Raw genomic sequence first — 21,245 nt, 5'->3', positions numbered from 1 at the left:
AGGAGATTTAAAATGAATTAAATTCATCAATGAATAATTTAAATCGAATGTTATAATTGTATATGAAATTCAAATAAAAGTTATATTTTATCCATTTGTGTGACCGGGGCAGCGTACCACTATCTCTGTATTACCGGATATCCATATACTGGGCAGCACCTCTTCAAGACACAAGTCATTGAGTAAAAATAAAACTTAATACTTGGAGATTGTCATGCTGTTTTTTCTCTATATGTCTAACAAAGATTAAGCTGTATCTTTACTGGGTATGCAGTTGGGAAACAGGCTGCCTTAATACCGACAGCCGGCTTCCCGGCTGCTTTATCCCGGCGTGGGATAAATGACCGGCGTCTATATCTAGACGCCAGTCATTTACCCCACGCCGGGAGACTGGCGCCCGGCATCCCGATCGAAGGGATGCCGGTCACCCGCGGGTTCTAGGTTTTGGGCACCCAGGGGGGGGGGACTTAGGGTTAGGCAGCTCCCCGGGAGGTTAGGGTTAGGCTAGGGGAAGGGGAGTTAGGGTTAGGCACCCTCGGGGGAAGGTTAGGGTTAGGCACTCCCCCAGGGGAATTTAGGTTTAGGCAGCAGTTAAGGGGGGGGGGGGGGGTTAGGGTTAGGCACTTGGGGGGGAGGTTAGGGTTAGGCTCCCCTAAGGAGGGTTAGGGTTAGGGGGTTAGGTTAGTTTATACTTACCTTAGGGACGATCAAGATTTCCAGCGCTGTCGGGCTCTGCTGATCTGTCGGGCTGCCGCTGCCGGGAATCGAACTGCCGGCCATGCGGCAGCTGGGATATCATACCGATTCCCTTTACTGGGTTCAGTATATAAGACCCGATTCAATGGTGAACACTAATGCGTGTGCGGCTGCAATTTTTCCAGGGTCGCAGCGGTGGTAATGTGCAAATGCTAGTTCCAGCCTTAAGGTGCCTATACACTAGACACCTCGCAAACGATGAGATGTTGTCAACGATTTACCTTGAACTCCCCGGCACACGATATCGTGCTCAAATTGTGCAATCTGACCAACGCCCCATCATGCGTCCTTAACGATTTCCAGTGCGTCGTTAGCGAGATTGCCAGATCTTACTGCATGTAGGAAAGAGCTGAAGAAACGACAAACGACCCGCGGGACCGCGCATCGGTATCATTATCGTTCGTGGATACTACACGATTCGCGTCTGAATCGCCCAAATCGTGCAAAAAAATTTACCGTTGTGTAAAAGCTCCGATACGCCCACTTTCAATGCCCGTAGATGGTGCAATTCCGCTGGCGGTTGTAAACACTCCACCATCGCGTCCACCATTGACACTTATGACAGCCTATGGGCTGCTCAGTGATTTTTCTTTAGTCCCTCTGAACATGGCCTCCGTGGCCGTGGACCTGCGAATGGGACTGCGACCACATGAAAAAACACGCCCATGACACGCCCACAAGACAGAATAGTTTTGCATTCACTTCAGGCCACCTCCCAGTCACCGCCCAGGAACGCCCATGGTTGAGCGCCTCCAGCTCTATTGCAAGCAACTCCGTTGGCAACAGCGGTCTCTGCGTACACTCAGTGCCGCGCATGCGCCGTAAGAGGTTTCCAGGAGTTTTCGCGCACGAGCAGTAGCAAACATCTGCATTGCGTCCACCTCTGAATCAGGACCTTTATGTCAACAATGACATTGGCCATGTCGACACTGAAGAAATGTCAACATGGTCAGAATGTCAACGTCGTAATTTTTCAGGTAAGCCTAACGTTTACAATAACCCTAATCATAAAATTTTGTATGTTGACATTCTGTCCATGTCTGCATTTTCCAGATGTCGACATTGTAATAGCCGACATTCTGGTGCAAGAGTGTCGTCATAGCGATTGTACACCTATTGACTGAACGGTCTTAGGCCCTGATTCAGAGCCGCTCGTAAGCAGCCGCTCGTTCGTTCTGACCGATGTTCGCACATCTGCGCATGTGTACGGATTTTAAAACGCATGCGCGAACCAGTCAGTGCAGCCGAAAATCATTTGTTCGCTATATAGCGAATGCCTGCTATTATGAGTGACAGAGGGAGGCGTATGTGGGTGGTAACAGGGGAAGGTGCTTGAAAACGGGGGTGTGGAATTAGATCGCAGGCGTGCTTAAAGGTCAAAACGGGCGTTTTAAGGGAGTGCATAATTAATACAGCAGCGTCATTGACCACGTCACTTGTTTTTTTTTTTTTACTCTGAACTGCTCGCAAAATAGCGGTTGAAAAAAACAGCCACAAGAATAGCGAGCAGTTCATACGCTGTTCGATGTACTCGATTAATCTAATAAATAGCGGACATGACGTAGGGTGCGAGCGGCCAGGGGGCGTATTTTTCAAAATTACAACCACAAGTTTTGCTCGCTCGTTCAGACTTAGAGGCGTGAAAAGACCGCAATTAGCGAACGGTTCATTTGAATAGCCACCCCTTGTTTTAGAACGAACGACCGCAAATAGCGAGCGGCTCTGAATGAGGGCCTTAGTTCTTTGGTTTAGGTTTTGGCTTGGTTTAGGCTGCTGGAACATTTAAAGAGAGATAAGAAAATCACAATAATCTGTTGCAAAGAATAAGGGGTAAATGTACTAAAGTGAGAGTTTTTAGCAGTGAAGATGTTGCCCAAAGCAACCAAATTCTAGCTATAATCTTCTAGAAGGTGCTAGTTAAATGTTAAGTAGAATCTGATTGGTAACTATGGGCAACATCTCCACTTCTAAAAACTGTCACCTTAGTAAATTTACCCTTAAGAGTCTTAATAGTAGTAAACCTGCAGTTATGTGAATATTTTGTATCAAACCCATGAATTAGGAGCCTGACCACAATAGGGAGGCGTAATGAAAACACCAGGAACGGCGGCTACAAGATTTAACCTTTGCGCTTAAGTTGACCAAGGTAACACTTCTTCCTATGCAAGCTTAAAAACCTAGACTGAGCCCGTCCTCTATACCTGAAAGTTAATATAACATGTATATTAATAGAATAGTGTACAGAGAAGCAATAGGAGTTCTATAAGTACATAAACAAAACAGAGCAGCGAGATCATTGTAAATAGAATTATTCACCCTAACTGGGCATTTCTCCTTATAATGCACAAGTGGTTCTAATAAAATCTAAAGGGGTCACAGCCGCCCCTATTTAGAATGACAGATCTCACTGGAGTTTATACATGTATTAGAGACCTAATTCATAGCCATCAACAGGATTTGGTGATCCGGCAAAGGACAGACGCTACGTACAGCACGTTTCCTAATTAATAAAGATTTATTGTCAGGTCTCGAATGAATTCACAACACAAACTCACCACCATCCACCCGGTGCGGAGAAATAAAACCACCCCGAAAATATTGATCATGCAGGATGTGAAGACGCCGTCCCAGGTACCGAACAGAATGGGCTCCCAGACAAAGAGCTGAATCTTCCACCACGGCTGGGACCGCAACTGTGAGACACGAGAGAGCGGCGAGTAAGAAAAGCGTCACAAAAGATGCAGGACGGGGTAAAACGCGTTTGTTCTGTCCCATACGCTCACTCACCTGGGCGTCCTCATGGAACAGGTCCGTGATATTTCCGTTCTCAGTCATGCTTCCGTTCAGAGGAGCTTTGATATTCCCATTCATGTCTGCAAGACGGAGCCTCGACGCCACAATTGTGTCACCTGTAGAGAGCGATGTGATAGGACCAGCCAGGACGTGGCTCCTTCCCCTGCGTCATGTCGCTATTAGAAAGAACCGCAGCTATAAATGACATAAGAGTGATCAAACTAGAACAAAGCATACATATCAGTAACTAGGAACGAGAACAGAGCACTAGGGCAATATAATCAGTCTTGTTATTACTCATATAATATATAAGTATCATTTTCTCTATTTTTTTGGCAATGATTTTTTGTAACATGAAAATGCTCTAGCGATCCCTACAGAGGTTAATAAACGAATATCATAAATTATCAGTACAGAACTATAAAATTAATTGTTCAACATAATAGGATTTTTGAGTTTCTGGATAATAAACATTTATAGGTTCCTGTGAGAATAATGTTTTACTAGACCAATAGATTATATATGGCTATAAATAATGTACCAGTCACACGTTACAGGTGATAACCATCACTGTTCAAAGACCACAAACAGATTCCATGCTACTTGGCACACTTGTTATACCAACCACAAAAACTTAAGGGTCAATCCTATTCCATGCAAAGATTGCGAGGTTCCCTACCCGTTCTGAGTGCAAATGCTCTTAATTTTGCTCGGAACCATATGGGTCTGCGAGCACTTAAGTGAATCCGGTCTGCCATCAAGCAATAAATGGCTCTGTACATTTAAGTTAGCGGTTTCAGCTCCTAGTTGTTACATATTCAATGCTTGCTGGCAAATTGGGTTGTGGATTCTATGGGGCATATTCAATTGTCCACGGCAAAATCTTAGGCGTGTTAACTCAAACAGCTGTGAACTATCGCGTGGTAATTTTACTTAGCACAGATATGTGTGCTCCCACTTACCATCCAATTGTAAAAAGTGGTTGTGCGGTAATTTTCTATGATGTTAGCTGCGTTAAGTGTGGGAAAATCAGCCTGTACCCCAAAAAAGTGCAGCCGAGCTGGCCGCTTATAGACATTCACCTGTCTCTCACTAACTGTACAATACACACTACAGTGAATCTTTTTCAATTTGCCCTGAACGCCAAAAACCCTATTTACACCTCTGTGTGGAGTCTCCTCTCTCCTCCCGAGATCTCATCGACCTAAGAACGTTACCTCTCACCAGTCTCATGTTCGTTATCTATTTGGTATTCTGCTAATAGAATATTCAATCTGACCCCTAGCCCCTCTCATGTTATTCCATTATATTACAATCCCGATTTCCCTTCAGGCACAAACAAAATAGCCTTTACTCCACGATAGGAGAGAAATATTGTTTATTTTAATAATATTGTTAGGGACGCTAATTTCCCCAATTCTCCCAGATCTAGGAGGATATAGCTCTTCCCTCTGAGACTTTTTTTCGCAATTTTTGCAACTTAGGGGTATATTAACTAAAGTGAAAGTTTTTGGAAGTGGAGATATTGCCCATAGCAACCAATTAGATTCCACTTAACATTTAAGTATCACTTTCTAGAAGATATGAGCTAGAATCTGATTGGTTGCTATGGGCAACATCTTCACTTCTAAAACTCTCACTATAGAAATTATACCCCTTAGGCTGGTATCCAATTAGCTGCGAAAAATTTTTGGACACAAAAAAAAAAAAGGAGAGTTATGGACTTCGAAGAAAGAAAGTTAAGTTTTCCTCTTCAGGGTCCATAGGGCTCCACAGGGGTGAAAATGGGGATGTCCCAAAGCCGTTGTTCAAGGACGCTCCTGAGCTGAGAGGAGAATCCGGTACCCGAAGGAAGAATCCTGAGAGGCAAATGTATCAAAGGCATAGAACCTAAGAAAGGTGTGGACAAAGGACCACGCAGCCGCCTTGCATAGTTGTTCAGCAGAGGCGCCACATTGGGCTGCCTCACGAGGGAACCAGAGAGCGAAAAGAATGAGCAGATTCTGAAGCCGGAACAGGAAGGCCTGTCTGCGTGTAAGCCTGTGAGATAGTCATGCAAAGCCATCTGGCCAGAGTCTGTTAGCTGGCCACCCCTTCTTATGGAATCCATAGAGGATGAAGAGGGAGTCAGATTTCCTGATGGAACTAGTACGGTCCACGTAGAACTTCATAGTACAGACCACATCCAAAAGAGGCCTCACCTGCTGAGAGGTCTGGTGATTGAAAGGCCGGAACAACAATTTCCTCATTAAGGTGTAAACGAGAAACAAACTTCAAAAAGGAAGCCAGGGGTCATTCTAAGAGCAGCCCTGTCCTGATGAAAGATCAAAACGGGGGAGCAACATGAAAACGCCCCTATATCCGATACCCTATGGGCAGATGCTATAGCCAGAAAAAACAGAGTCTTTGCAGTGAGCCACTTGACATCTACCGATTCCAGGGGTTCGAATGGAGGTTCCTGAAGTGCGTGGAGCACCACCGACAAATCCCATGGAGCCACAGGAGGGACAAAGGGGGGTGTATACGTAGAACACCTTGCAGAAAGGTGTGAACATCCAGTAGAGGAGCAATTCTGCTCTCTCCACCTGGTTCCAGCGCAGAGACGTGCACTTTCAGAGATGCTGGGCGGAGTCCAAGATCCAGTCCAGCCTGAAGAAAGGCAAGTATTCTAGAAACCTTAAAAACTTGAGGGTCATAGTTTCTAGGAGCATACCACTGAAATTATGTATGCCATATCTAAATTCTGGCAGAAGCCGGTTTACGTGCTCAGAGCTAGAAAATCCCTTAGCCCTTAGGAGGGATGTCTCAAGAGCCAAGCCGTTCAAGACAGATGAACCAGGTCCAGATGTAGATAGGGACCCTGAGACAATAGGTCTAGTCGTAGAGGTAGTTGAAGAGGAACATCTATGGAGAGACTTTGAAGATCGGAGTACCAATGACGTCTATGCCCCCATCCTGTTTGGACTTCCGAAGAACCTGAGGAAGAAGGGATATTGGAGAGAAGAGGTACACCAAATGGAAGGTCCACTGCACAGATAATACGTCCACGAAGGCGCGTTGGGGTCCCTTGTCCTGGCTCCATACACTGGAAGTTTGTGGTTGTGTCTTGAGGTCACGAGGTCCACATCCGGTAGGCCCCATTTGTCCACCAGGAGTTAAAAGACTTCTGGATGTAGAGTCAACTCTCCTGCATGCACCTCATGACGGCTGAGGAAATCCACTTCCCAATTGAGAATTCCTGGGATGAACACTGCGGAGGTGGCTGAGAGATGGCGTTCAGCCCATGTGTGAGAATTCGGGACACTTCTGCCATTGCTGTGCGACTTTGAGAGCCTCCATGGTGATTGAAGTAGACCATTGCCGTGGCGTTGTCTGACTGTACTTGTACTGGCCTGCCCTCAAGAATATCCTGAGCCAGAGTAAGAGCTCTGTAGATGGCTTGGAGTTCTAGAATGTTGATTGGTAAGAGTCCAGCTGCCTTGGAAGGAGTGATGGCCGGTCACTGCACCCCACACACGGAGGCTTGCATCCAGGGCCGGATTTTTTTTTTTTGGGGGGGGCGCAGTCCCTGGGCCCCCACACGTTATGGGCCCCCCACACCCATCGCGGTTATAGTGGACCGGAGAAGACGGAAACAGTTCCGCCTCCTCCGGCCAACCTAACCCTGGCACCGCAGGGAGGCTCCATTTACCAGGCGCCCAATTACTACTGGAGGGCATTACTATTTGGGGCACAACTACAGGGGTATTACTACTGGGGGCATTTATACAGAGGGCATTACTACAGGGGGCACGACTAATGGGAGTATTGCATAGGTGGCACTGCATAAGGGGCACTATTACTGGGTGCACTGCATACGGGGCACTGCCACTGTGGTCACTGACACTACTGGGGGCTCTGCATAAGGTCCCCATTGCGCATACCCCCAGTTTATCACATTTAATAGGGGTCCCCACATGTTTGTTGCCCAGGGGCCCCACAGACCTTAATCCAGCCCTGCTTGCATCCGTAGTGAGAAGTTGCCCAGTCCGAGATCCAAAAGGGGCGTCCCTTGTCTAAGTGGGGCGTCTGTAGCCACCAGGCTAGGGAGAGGCAAACCTCCAGGAAGAGGTCCATCATCTGGGAGCCGAGCAGTTGGGGCAGCCCGTTCCACCTGGAGAGAATCAGGTATTGTAGGGGCCTGTAGTGAAGCTGGGCGAACTGCACCATGTCGAAGGTGAACACCATGGATCCCAGGGTCTGCATTGCAGAGTGAATTGACACTCGGTGACTGTGTAGTAGTTTGTGCACCCAGTGCTGTAGCAATGGTTACCTGTAGATGGCAATGAAGAATTTCTGGAGAGCTGGCCAACAGCAAGAGATCGTCTAAGTATGGGAGTAGTCTGATCCCTTGACAATGAAGATAGGCCGCCATAACTGCCATGATTTTGGTAAAGACCCGAGGAGCCGTTGAAAGGCCAAAAGGCAGAGCCTGAAATTGGTAATGTTGCTGTAGTATAGCAAACTGGAGATATTGTTGATGAGAAGGTGCTATAGATATATGTAGGTAAGCATCCTGAATGTCCAGAGACACCATAACGTACCTAGGCTCCATAGCGAGGATGATAGAGCAGAGGGTTTCAATACGAAACCTGGGCACCATGATAAACTTGTTCGGAGACTTGAGGATAGGCTGATGAGACCCGTTGGGATTCTGAACCAAGAAAAGGGTAGAATAATAGCCTTTCCCTCACTGTGAGGAGGGGACCGGAATTATTACTCCTGGGAGCAGTAAGGACTGAATGGCCTTTTGGAGCAGCAGAGCCTTGCTTGGGTCCAATAGAGGTCCTGTGCAAAAGAACTGCTGGGCAGGGGGGGGGGGGTGTCGCCTCAGGAAGGAGAGGGCATATCCGTGGGAGACCACTTCTCTTACCCAGACGTCTGATACCAGAATTGGGCGCATTGAAGAAGTCAGCCTGCCACCCTGGGAGCCCCCCAGGGAAAGGCCTGCCCCATTAGGATGCAGGTAGGTGGACGTCTAGTCGCCCAGGTCTGTTTGGTCCTAGGTGTAGACACCTTAGTGATGCCTTGGAATAGACTGACCTTTAGCTTTTCCTTAGGACAAAAGACCAAAAAGATGACATCCGAGGATTCGCATTATATGCAGAGGGCAGGACCGCCGTCTTGGAAGCTGCCAGGAGAGTCACAATTTTGTCTAATTCTGGGCCAAACAGGATCTACCCAGAATAAGGCAGAGACTCCGAATCTGCCTTCCATGAGCAAAGCCAAACAATACAGCAGGCTACCACGGAATTAGCAGATGCCTTGGAAGTTAGAAGAGCCGTATCCAGAGCTGCTTCACCCAAACAGAAGGCTGCATCTCTAATTTGAGATACAGCTGTTCCCTCGAAGCATCAGAGGGAAATGTCTCTTCTAGGGTCTCTGCTCAATGGCTTTTGCCACCCAGGCCGTAGCCCTGGCAGGACGAGTAATAGCTCCTGTAAGAGAGTATATAGATTTCAGGCATGCTTCAATCCTTCTTTCCATAGTCTCCTTTAAGGAGGTTGCAGTATGGATAGATAAGGTAGCGTCCTTAACCAGACGTGTCATGTGAGAATCCACTGCTGGGGGAATTTCCCATTTTGTTCAAATCAGTAGTGGGAAGAGGGTAAAAGGAACCTAAACTTTTAGGCAGCTGAAATCTTTTACTGGGCATATTCCATGCCTCACTCATATTGATCATATAGCTGATCAGAGTGAGGAAACTCTGGTAAAACTACCTTCTGTTGTGTAAAGAGGGGCCCCTTTGTCTTAGGAGTGGGCTCTATCTCTTCTATTTGGTATATTCAATTTAAAATCCTCCTCCTCCTCCGGCTGTGGGCGGGGAATAGGGGGAAGGAGCGGAGCATTATGGGATTGAAAAGCTTTGCTGTTGGTGTCTGGTCCAACAAGTCCCGCCTACACCCCATTGTCTCCCTGTGGAGCCCTATGGACCCTGAAGAAGAAACAAGGTTTTTACGCCGAATTTCGGGTCTTTATCACCAATGTTTTTTTCGTGATAACCAATTAAACCATGTTTTTTTATATCTGAAAATTTTCTGTTTTCTCACGAAAACACATAGGCTCCGCAAGGGGTCGCGGACTTAAGTATTTTCAGTGCCAGGATCGGGAGGTTCTTATCATGGATTTGGTTTTGCCTGCCAGAGGCAAAATCCCCGATAAGTGCCAGCATCAGGTCTAATTGGATAGCCCCGGGCGAGGTAATTAGCTGCGGTAATTGGATACCGGCCAACTTTTCCACTCGAAAGTGAAACACCTCCTCACTAACAGAACCCTTTCCGCCTTTGAGGCTCTGTTGCTGAGACATTCCTCAACCAGAGGTTTAATCTCCTCTTTATATACAAGTCTTGCTGAGGAATCCTCTTCACAGCGTGACCCTCACAAAAAGGCCTGGGAGGTGGACTTGGGCATCTCTTTGGATGATGAAGAATGGGCAGAGGTCTGGAATAACGCTGTCTCTAGCTCAATTTGTGTTAAGTTTAAAGAAAACACGTATCAGTTCCTATACAGATGGTACTATGTACCCTCTAGATTGAGCAAAATGTATCCTGGCACATCGAATAGGTGTTGGAGGGGCTGTCCCATCCTTACAGCACCCCCATATACCTGTCCCATCCATACAGCACCCCCATACACCTGTCCCATCCATACAGCACCCCCATATACCAGGCCCATCCTCACAGCACCCAGATATACCAGTCCCATCCATACAGCACCCCCCATATACCAGTCCCATCCATACAGCACCCCCAGACACCTGTGCCATCCATACCGCACCCCCAGACACCTGTCCTGTCCATACCGCACCCCCATATACATATCCCGTCCATACAGCACCCCCAGATACCTGTCCTGTCCATACAGCACCCCGTAACACCTGTCCCGTCCATACAGCACCCCGTAACACCTGTCCCGTCCATACAGCACCCCCATACGCCTGTCCCATCCATACAGCACCCCCATCTACCTGTCCCATCCATACAGCACCCCCATCTACCTGTCCCATCCATACAGCACCCCCATCTACCTGTCCCATCCATACAGCACCCCCATCTACCTGTCCCATCCATACAGCACCCCCATCTACCTGTCCCATCCATACAGCACCCCCATATACCAGTCCCATCCATACAGCACCCCCACCCCCATACACCTGTCCTGTCCATACCGCACCCCCATATACATATCCGTCCATACAGCACCCCCAGATACCTGTCCTGTCCATACAGCACCCCGTAACACCTGTTCCGTCCATACAGCACCCCGTAACACCTGTCCCGTCCATACAGCACCCCCATACGCCTGACCCGTCCATACAGCACCCCCATACGCCTGACCCATCCATACAGCACCCCCATACGCCTGACCCGTCCATACAGCACCCCCATACGCCTGACCCGTCCATACAGCACCCCCATACGCCTGACCCGTCACCCCCATCTACCTGACCCATCCATAGAGCACCCCCATCTACCTGTCCCATCCATACAGCACCCCCATCTACCTGTCCCATCCATACAGCACCCCCATCTACCTGTCCCATCCATACAGCACCTCCATATACCTGTCCCATCCATACAGCATCCCCATCTACCTGTCCCATCCATACAGCACCCCCATATACCTGTCCCATCCATACAGCACCCCCATATACCTGTCCCATCCATTCAGCACCCCCCTATACCTGTCCCATCCATACAGCACCCCCATATACCTGTCCCATCCATACAGCACCCCCATATACCTGTCCCACACCTATGACTTCATTATTCTGCATTTGGCAGAATATCTCCAAATAAATGACCTGTTATTATTGGCCAAAATAAGCTATTTAAAAACATCCAAGTGCCTAATTAATCATCATGGGTGTTGTCCCAGGGTTTCTGAACTAAGGGCATTATACAGACCCGCTCGCGACCGCTGAGCACTCGCAAGCGGGTTGATGTTGGCCCAGTGCGCATGCGCACGAGGGAGCCGGCTCCATCATGCGCATGCGCGAGACCCGGATAGCGACAGCCAGGCCGTCTCGCTACAAAGGGGGTGTGCTGTCGATGGTGAGTGACAGCACGCCCCCTTTGGTGGGCGTGCCGGGGGCGCGGCTGCCCAGACGGAGGCATTCCCATGTGACCGCCTCCGTTTGGGGCCAGCCCCACTGACATCACAAGTTATGGCAGTGGGAGTGCTCTCGGCTCTGATAGAGCCAAAAGCACTCCAGGGCTTGCGGCAGACGAGACCCTACCACAAGGGTCTCGTCGCAAGCCCGATGGTCGTGATGGTCTTGACCATCGCAACCATCTTTTTGGCCGCTCGCTATAGCTGTGGGTGGTCACACACAGCTATGAGAGTGGCCAGGAGGCCGCTCTAAAATTTAGAGGGCCGGCCCTGATTCAGAGCGAGCGCTCTGTCACAGCGTCCGGCTCTGAATGAGGGCCTAAGGCCCTCATTCAGAGCCACTCGCTAGCGGCAGTACGCTCGTTCCGAGCGATGTTCGCACATCTGCGCATGCGTACGGATCGTTATACGCATGCGCGAACCAGTCAGTGCGGCCGAAATTCATGTGCTCGCAATATAGCGAATGCCTGCTATTTTGAGTGACAGAATGAGGCGTATGTGGGTGGTAACAGGGGAAGGTGCTTGAAAATGGGGAGTGGAGATCCGAACGCAGGCGTGCTTAAAGGTCAAAACGGGCGTTTTATGGGTGTGCATAATTAATACAGCAGCGTCATTGACCACGTCACTGGGTTATTTTATAGCCAGAACTGCTCGCAAGATTGTGGTAGCAAAAACCAACCACAAGAATAGCGAGCAGTTCATACGCTGGTCGATGTACTCGATTAATCTAATAAATAGCGGACATGACGTATGGTGCGAGCGGCCAGGGGGCGTTTTTAACAAATAAACGAGCGTATGTTTTGCTCGCTCGTTTAGACTTAGAGGTGTGAACAGACTGCAATTTGCGAACGGATCATTTGAATAGCCACCCCTTGTTTTTGAACGAACGACCGCAAATTGCGAACGGCTCTGAATCAGGCCCTAAGTCCTGAGACTTTTACCTTAAAATAGGGATTTTCCCACACCTTTCACCTGCTCAGAGGCTGAGAGAATAAAAAAAAAAAAAAAAGACGCGGTAAATCCTGAGAAAAAAACATGCTGACCAAGGCACGATATACTTATTCTGTTGCAGGTATTAATTGTACATCTCTAATAAACACCTGCTTCTTATTATAATTACATTACTATAATGAAGGTTACATGTGAATGATGAATGAATAAATGTAAAAATTTTTATATATATATATATATATATATATATATATATATATATATAGCATACAATCTCTGCTTCACACACGACTGTAAATTCTAAAATATCTAGGTATTAAGTGAAGTCACCACCCGCCCTCCTTGTCCTCATATGCTTGGAACAGGAATTTTAATAGGTAAACTTTGTTTTTTCTCGCTTCTCGTCTGACCTGTATGATATTGCTTATATATACACACACATATATATATATATTATATTATATATATAGTACAATCTGTAGCCACCTCCACTTTTCCCACAAAAAAATCCTTTGACTAAACAATGTGAAATGCATGTTCATTCTCTACAATCTTGTTTCCCATCAGAGCGCGAGTTCAGTCATTGAGCGACAACATTTATACAGTTATTATCTGTGCTTTAGATTGGAGCAGCCCCTGACATGTAAAATCCATTTTACTTTATTAGGTGGAGAAACCAGTCCAGCCCAGTTAATAAACAGAAGCTTAAGGGATATTTACATTGACCTGACTGGGATAAAAGGTAACCCATCACACCTATGCAATATATTTGCTTTGCTTATTCAGGTGAACGCACCTGTTTATACGAGGAACCGCGCATTTTTGTGAATCAAGTTGGCAGAATCTGCAGGGGGAACAATTCTGCATCTTTTGGGGCTCTCCATGCTTAGCGTAACAATAGCACTGAGTATGGTGCCACTATGTAACAAGGAGATTTGTGGGACGACAGGTGGGTGTAAGGCATTTCCTCTGGTGCCAATGTTATTAATAAGGAACCCACATAATATATAAGACACCAATGGTTACTGTACTGCGCTGATCACCTGCCAATTAACATGAAAAACGGTACATGCTGCCCTTCAAAACACTTCAACCGAGGGCAATAATATGCAAATGACGCGATGGGAAACGTTCCACAACATTCAAATTGTTAACCAAATATGAGCCCCCCCCTCCCCCAAATGTAATGAGTTTAAGGATAGGGTATAGGATGAAAGCTTATCTTAACAACTCATCATTTTGGGGTTTAAAGACACAGAGTTTAATGCGGCAACAACAGCGTCAATTTAATCGCTACCTTGAGCCGGGACATTCCCAACAACTAGTGTACAAAACTTTGCATAAAACTAATACTGACGGCTTCAGAAGAACGTGCAGGTGACATGTTATATTAGGTTTAGTAAAATATCCACAAAACATGACCTGTTGGGACTACTAGAGGCTTGTGGTTGGGAACCCCAGGTCTAGAAGTGAAGTTATGTCAGTAAAAAGCCGACACTTTACTGACACAATGTCTTTTCTAACAGATGAAATTTTCATTTCAGTTTTACAGACTACAAATTTACTGACGACTGGCAAAACTACTTGAGGAGCTTAAGCAGTGTTAGGAGAAGTGAAAAGAAGAGTGAAAAGTGATAAGGTACCAGCCAATCAGCTCCCAACTGTCATTTTTCAAACACAGCCTGTGAGATGACAGTTAGGAGCTGATTGGCTGGTACCGTCACTTTTCACTCTGTCTCCTAACACTGTTTAATAAATAGACCCCTTAGTGTGCTGTAAAGTAGCTAGAGTATAAATGTAAAGCACTGAGGGGGTCATTCAGACCCAGTCGTTAGCGCCGATGCGCTCGGACAGGGTCGATGGCCCCCCACAGAGCATGCGCACGACGGCACCGGCACCGTCAGGCGCATGCGCGAGACCCGCTACGACCGACAGCGCCGGTCGTAGCGGGTCTCGATCCAAAGGGGGCGAGCTGTCGATGTTGATTGACAGCTCACCCCGTTTGGAAGGCGGGCCGGGGGGGGTGGCAGCCCAAACAGAGGCGTTCCCGGAGCAGTCGTTAGAGCTGTGGGTGTTAACCCACAGCCTAACGACCGCAACAGAGGCGGGCGGTCAGGAAGCAAGAGGCCGCCCAGTTTCTGAGCGACCGCTTGCATCCTCCAACCGCCTCTGAATGAGGCCCTGAGTTTCATTACAAGAAAAACACCCTGTAAATAAAATTATTAATAAATATTTTTCTACTGCAGTTTAGAAAGTGAAATATATTTGACGCGTCACCACCTTTTCATAGATAGCCGCCATGCACCAATTCTGGCCCCATTATGTGACTTAGGGACACAAAGTCCGTCCTATTTATAGTCACCAAGAATGAAAAATCATCTACATCACCAGGTGTAAAAAGAGACAGAAAATAGAAGAGATTCGCTCGGCGATCAGGAAAAACCAATTTACCCTCCTGCCTTTCAGTTTCAGCCGCTATGCGCTCCTCTATATAGAGAGACATAGAATGATTGTACGACTTGTGCGAGAGCCGGGGAGCAACGGGTTTAGGCCCAAATTAAATGAACCACGAGGAGCTGCTGGAACAGCTTCCGGCACCTTTGCAGGGTAGATCTTCTAGGCAATTTCTGCTCGTGGCATATGGAGGTGTGAATAGAAATCGGGCTGCTGTGAGAGTTGCCGGTGGCAGCTTGTATCTAAAGCTGCGTACACACGGTCAGATAAAGTGGACGATTTCAACTAAAATGATAACGATCCTATCGTTATCGTTCAAATCGTCCAGTTTCTGGACCCTGCAAAACGACCACACGATGGTCGATGCGCGGGGCACGAATGGTCGTTATCGACCATCGTCTGCCGCCCGGGCAAACATGGTCGATATCGACCATGTGAGCCTGTTTACTATAGGGACTCGCGATCGTTAATCGCAGGTCGTTATAGGTTAATGCATGTGTTAGATGTTCGATAACGATAATCTAACACATGCAGAACGATCGTTATCTGATCGTCGTGCAATCGTCCTGTGTGTACGCACCTTAACTGAATTTGCCCCTTAAAGTCCAATTTGGCCACACACGTGGAGCTGAGCATTTGGATGGCCGCTGGCCCCATCTGGGTCTGTTAGTACAGTTGGAAGATTCGTACACAGAGGATGTTAGGGTTCTGCAATCACATCCCGGGCACATTTACAAACACACCCTATAATGACACAATCAATTTTGATAGGATCATTATTAGGTATCAAGGTCATTTCAGGGCCAAACGTGCTGCCATAACTGTCCAATTACCCAACGTTGCAAAATGTATATCCGGCCTGATTATAGGCAATACTTTGCTTTATCAGACTACCATTATCCAATAGATTGTGAGCAGGATCTCTTACCTCTCCGTCTTGTTTTATTCTGCTCAACTGTAAATATCTGGCTCTATATAAATGCAAATTAATTATAATACTGCACAAATAATAGGTTCTGTAAGCACAGAAGTAGGATACACACACTCAATGGCTTCTCACTATCACTGTACAAACACCCGACGTGTTATTAGTAATTAGGGAGTGACCAGAGCGCGGTCTTGGCAGACGCAAGAAGGTACATTTATAACAGGGATCTTAGGAAAATACTACTATGAATATACTAACCGATAGCTGCAAAAGGCAAGTCTTAGACAAGACACATGCAGGAAATCCAGCTTATGGGGCCACAGTTACCTTCCGGGACCTGAATCACCAACACAGCAGCCTCCTGTGAGCCAATGAGCTGTTCTTGAGGGTCGCACAGGATCCCAGGATCACTGCGCTATTCCAGCTAGGAAGACCCGGCGATCACAAGCGCTCAGTCACTTCCATGGTGAAAAGATGGAGTGAAGGGAAAACACATCTCAATAAAGCCAACGTAAATCTGGAGAGTAAGGAAAAGAAGTACGTAAGTAAATGGATCGCTCCATACCAGTTACAATCAGCAATTTCTTGATAAATATCCCTTATGTAAGGTGACCAGGTCTGCATTTATAGCCATAGCTTACTGGAGCCTGGGTCTTGCATAACGTCTGGTTAGACAGGTATTGCCACAATACTATTCCTGAACAGAGGGTCCAGTGACATTTATATTCCTAAACAGCACCGCTAACAGCCGCTTCCGTGCGCTCACCTGTGTGAATTCCAGCACCTGTGTTCTGAACACACCTGTCGCAGAGTTCTGAGCTGTTTGCACTGTACATGATGTTACACCTGCCAGCAGGAGAGCTGAACTCACAAGATTGTGCCTGATAATTAAGCCGTACTCTGCAGAGGTGGAAGGGTTAATGAGAGCAAACCTTGCAGCACATGATAAAGCCACCACCCAGTCCCCGGCTTCCTCCTTGTATCCGGGAGCAAAGAGTCAGCCCTCTTCTAGGACTAGAAAATGTGGACAGGTTGTCCCCTGAGGTGTCCGTACTGGAGAGGACGCGACTTGCGCAGTGTGATCATATTCTGCTCCTGCTGACCCAATGTATTGATTTATTTACTGTAACCACAGTAACCTGGGCTGAGTAACAGTCTTAAGACAACTTTAGCATCAATTTCAGTCATTCATCCCAGATAACCGAAAAATTTAAGTAAATTGGAAAAGCAGATTTGTTTGCTGCAGTATTAGAATCCTTGGTTTGCAGGCAGTGATTTTGCTGTATTTGTTATACTTAGGACAGTGCAGAAGGTGGGCTGGGGGGCGACAAAACATGCAGAATTCAGGAGGCAGCAGGATATATTAAGGAGCCAGGAATCATGTATGTACATTGCATCATCAACGTGTGATAAAATACTCTGTATGTATGTAGAGAATCTCACAATCTGCAGGCAGCAGGTGAGTTATGGGGGTGTGGTTATGCAGATTAGCAGGTGTGACATCACCTATGAAACAAAGCGGATGGAATTCCCATATAGCAGCAATACTCAGTAAGTTGCTAGAATGGCCAGTAGTAACAGCAGCCTGCCTGTGCCCATCTACTACATTTTCTATCAGCAGTTTCACCCTCCTTTTATATTACATGTTACATCTACTACAGGTGTACACTGCCTCCTGTAGGTGCCATTATTAACCCCAGTTCTATATCTTCTTCACTGGCCCCAACTGGTGAAATTGTTTATGATGTGGGGTCTGCATTCTGTACACAATGGAAGGGGTCATGTTGGAGGGTAGGTGTTCTGTACTTGGTGGGAGGGGTCATATGGGAGGGTCGGTATAATGTACTTAGTGGGAGGGGTCATATTGGAAGGTCTGTATTATGTACTTGGTGGGAGGGGTCATATTGGAGGGTCGGTATAATGTACTTGGTGGGAGGGGTCATATTGGAGGGTCGGTAGAATGTACTTGGTTGGAGGGGTCATGTTGGAGGGTCTGTATTATCTACTTGGTGGAAGAGGCCATATTGGAAGGTCTGTATTATCTACTTGGTTGAAGAGGCCATATTGGAGGGTCTGTATAATGTCCTTGGTGGGAGGGTCTATATTATGTACTTGGTGGGAGAGGTCATATTGGAGGGTCTGTATAATGTACTTGGTGGGAGGGGTCATATTGGAGGCTCTGTATAATGTACCTGGTGGGAGGGGTCATGTTGGAGGGTCTGTATAATGTACGTGGTGGGAGGGGTCATGTTGGAGGATCTTTATAATGTACTTGGTGGGAGGGGTCATGTTGGAGGGTCTTTATAATGTACTTGGTGGGAGGCATGTTGGAGGGTCTGAATTATCTACTTGGTGGAAGGGGTCATGTTGGAAAGTTTGTATGCTGTACTTGGTGTAAGAGGTTATGTTGGGAGGGTCTAGATTATGTACTTGGTGTGAGGGGTCATGTTGCGGGGTCTGTATTATGTACTTGGTGGGAGGGGTCATGTTGCGGGGTCTGTATTATGTACTTGTTTGGAGGGATCATGCACTGGGGTTTGTATTATGTTTTTTTTGGGATGGATCATGCTGTGGGGTCTGTATTATGTTCTTGTACTTGATGGGAGGGGTCATATTGGAGGGTTTGTATAATGTACTTGTTGGGAGGGGTCATGTTGTGGGGTCTGTATTATGTACTTTTTGATAGAGGTCATGTAGGAGGGTCTGTCTGTATTATGTACTTGGTGGAAGAGGACATGTAGGAGGGTCTGTATTATGGCCATGTTGGGGGAACGATCTTTACCCAACAGAAATAAACATGTTGGGGGATTCATGATTTGTACCTGGATGAAAACCATCAAGTTCAGCCAGTTCAATAGAAGACAGAACAAATCCCACAGGGCAAACTGCTTCCTGACCTGTACGGAGAGGAGTCTACTAATTATTCTACAACCAGGGTATAAATTATTGCCCAACACCATTACAGGCCCCCAAGCCACATATTGTAGCGTCTTCTTCACCCAATCAAATATTAAACTTTCCCGGCTTGTGAAATGGGGTAAAATGACTAAATAAATGCCATGGGCTGGAAGCCAATCCGGATTTTAACTTATTGCCCCTAGATTGAATTTGGGGTGTTGTCCTTCTGCCTAAACGCTCATTAATCCTAACATCACTCTATGGCCTGTATTAAATTAGAGGCGAAAAGCCGCGATCTGCGAAAAACATTCGCCGATGCGATGTTTTCGCCACTGTCCAAGGTATTGCCTATTCAATTGCAAAATCTTGATAGGCAAAAACAGGCGCAAAAGTTTCTCCACCCAAAGGCAGGAGAAAAAAATAATAGCAAAATCCCTATTTTTGACTCCGCGCTGTTTCACATTCTGCTTTAGACGTATATCACATAAAATCGATAGGCGTCCATCCTGCTATATTTTACATCTTCCTATAGGTGCATTGTAACTTCTACAGCCTGTTACACTTTCTCTGTCAGGTGTAATGTCATATTCTCAGTCCCTGTGTCATATTCTCAGTCCCTGTGTATAGGTGTAATGTCATATTCTCAGTCCCTGTGTATAGGTGTAATGTCATATTCTCAGTCCCTGTGTATAGGTGTAATGTCATATTCTCAGTCCCTGTGTATAGGTGTAATGTCATATTCTCAGTCCCTGTGTATAGGTGTAATGTCATATTCTCAGTCCCTGTGTATAGGTGTAATGTCATATTCTCAGTCCCTGTGTATAGGTGTAATGTCATATTCTCAGTCCCTGTGTATAGGTGTAATGTCATATTCTCAGTCCCTGTGTATAGGTGTAATGTCATATTCTCAGTCCCTGTGTATAGGTGTAATGTCATATTCTCAGTCCCTGTGTATAGGTGTAATGTCATATTCTCAGTCCCTGTGTATAGGTGTAATGTCATATTCTCAGTCCCTGTGTATAGGTGTAATGTCATATTCTCAGTCCCTGTGTATAGGTGTAATGTCATATTCTCAGTCCCTGTGTATAGGTGTAATGTCATATTCTCAGTCCCTGTGTATAGGTGTAATGTCATATTCTCAGTCCCTGTGTATAGGTGTAATGTCATATTCTCAGTCCCTGTGTATAGGTGTAATGTCATATTCTCAGTCCCTGTGTATAGGTGTAATGTCATATTCTCAGTCCCTGTGTATAGGTGTAATGTCATATTCTCAGTCCCTGTGTATAGGTGTAATGTCATATTCTCAGTCCCTGTGTATAGGTGTAATGTCATATTCTCAGTCCCTGTGTATAGGTGTAATGTCATATTCTCAGTCCCTGTGTATAGGTGTAATGTCATATTCTCAGTCCCTGTGTATAGGTGTAATGTCATATTCTCAGTCCCTGTATATAGGTGTAATGTCATATTCTCAGTCCCTGTGTATAGGTGTAATGTCATATTCTCAGTCCCTGTATATAGGTGTAATGTCATATTCTCAGTCCCTGTGTATAGGTGTAATGTCATATTCTCAGCCTCAGTGTCCCCCCATGGATGTAGACAGCAGCCTGTGCAGAGGATGTGACCCGGGTTTACCAGCTCCCGAACCCGTCTCCCCTCTCACTCACCCCGTCTGCGCACCAAGCAGGGATCCCGGGTTATTGGACGTCTGTTCCCAGCTGAGTCCGTTGTCTCCGGGATCAGACACCTGCGTCACCTGAGCCACGTGTGTAACCTGCCCGGGTTCTCCGCCCAGTCTCCGCCCAGTCCCCGCCCCCTCCTCCTGTGACCTTACCACTTATAATAACTTACTACAGTATATAAACTACCACCTGTCTTATATATCATAATTATCCTGTGTCTCCTCATATCTATTATATACTGCTGCCCCTGTCCTATATATCATCCTGTATCTCCTGATATCTATTATATACTGCTGCTGCCCCTGTCCTATATATCATCCTGTATCTCCTGATATCTATTATATACTGCTGCTGCCCCTGTCCTATATATCATCCTGTATCTCCTGATATCTATTATATACTGCTGCTGCCCCTGTCCTATATATCATCCTGTATCTCCTCATATTACCTATTATATACTGCTGCCCCTGTCCTATCCATCATCCTGTATCTCCTATCTATTATATACTGCTGCTGCTGCCCCTGTCCTATACATCATCCTGTATCTCCTCATATCTTATATATTGCTGCTGCCCCTGTCCTATACATCATCCTGTATCTCATCATATTATCTATTATATACTGCTGCTGCCCCT

At 46.5% G+C, this 21,245-nt stretch overlaps 1 protein-coding gene and 1 pseudogene across 5 annotated transcripts in view; one reads left to right on the top strand and one right to left on the bottom strand.

The window, feature by feature from the left end:
• The window catches only part of SLC12A8 (solute carrier family 12 member 8), a 61,057-nt gene extending 40,355 nt beyond the window's left edge, over nucleotides 1-20,702 (bottom strand). Inside the window, exons 1-4 of one of the 5 annotated variants that reach the window (XM_088457725.1) lie at nucleotides 20,596-20,702; nucleotides 16,292-16,550; nucleotides 3,544-3,744; nucleotides 3,312-3,449 (exon numbers count right to left, since the gene is read on the bottom strand). In XM_088457725.1, coding sequence (XP_088313851.1) covers nucleotides 3,312-3,449; nucleotides 3,544-3,627 — 222 coding nt within the window. In that variant the 5' untranslated portion in view covers nucleotides 3,628-3,744; nucleotides 16,292-16,550; nucleotides 20,596-20,702. Of the gene's footprint in view, nucleotides 1-3,311; nucleotides 3,450-3,543; nucleotides 3,745-16,291; nucleotides 16,551-16,799; nucleotides 16,934-20,595 lie in introns of those variants that run through there. The other 4 variants (XM_088457724.1, XM_088457727.1, XM_088457728.1 and 1 more) reach the window with 4 other exon arrangements.
• Nucleotides 10,130-11,387, top strand: LOC148475094 (uncharacterized; annotated as a pseudogene).
• Nucleotides 20,703-21,245: the final 543 nt, after the last annotated feature.

This window comes from Taudactylus pleione, unplaced genomic scaffold (genome assembly GCF_031769625.1).
Source record: "Taudactylus pleione unplaced genomic scaffold, aTauple2 ptg000781l, whole genome shotgun sequence".
Lineage (NCBI taxonomy): Eukaryota > Metazoa > Chordata > Amphibia > Anura > Myobatrachidae > Taudactylus > Taudactylus pleione.
This window is presented reverse-complemented; position numbering and strand designations above follow the sequence as displayed.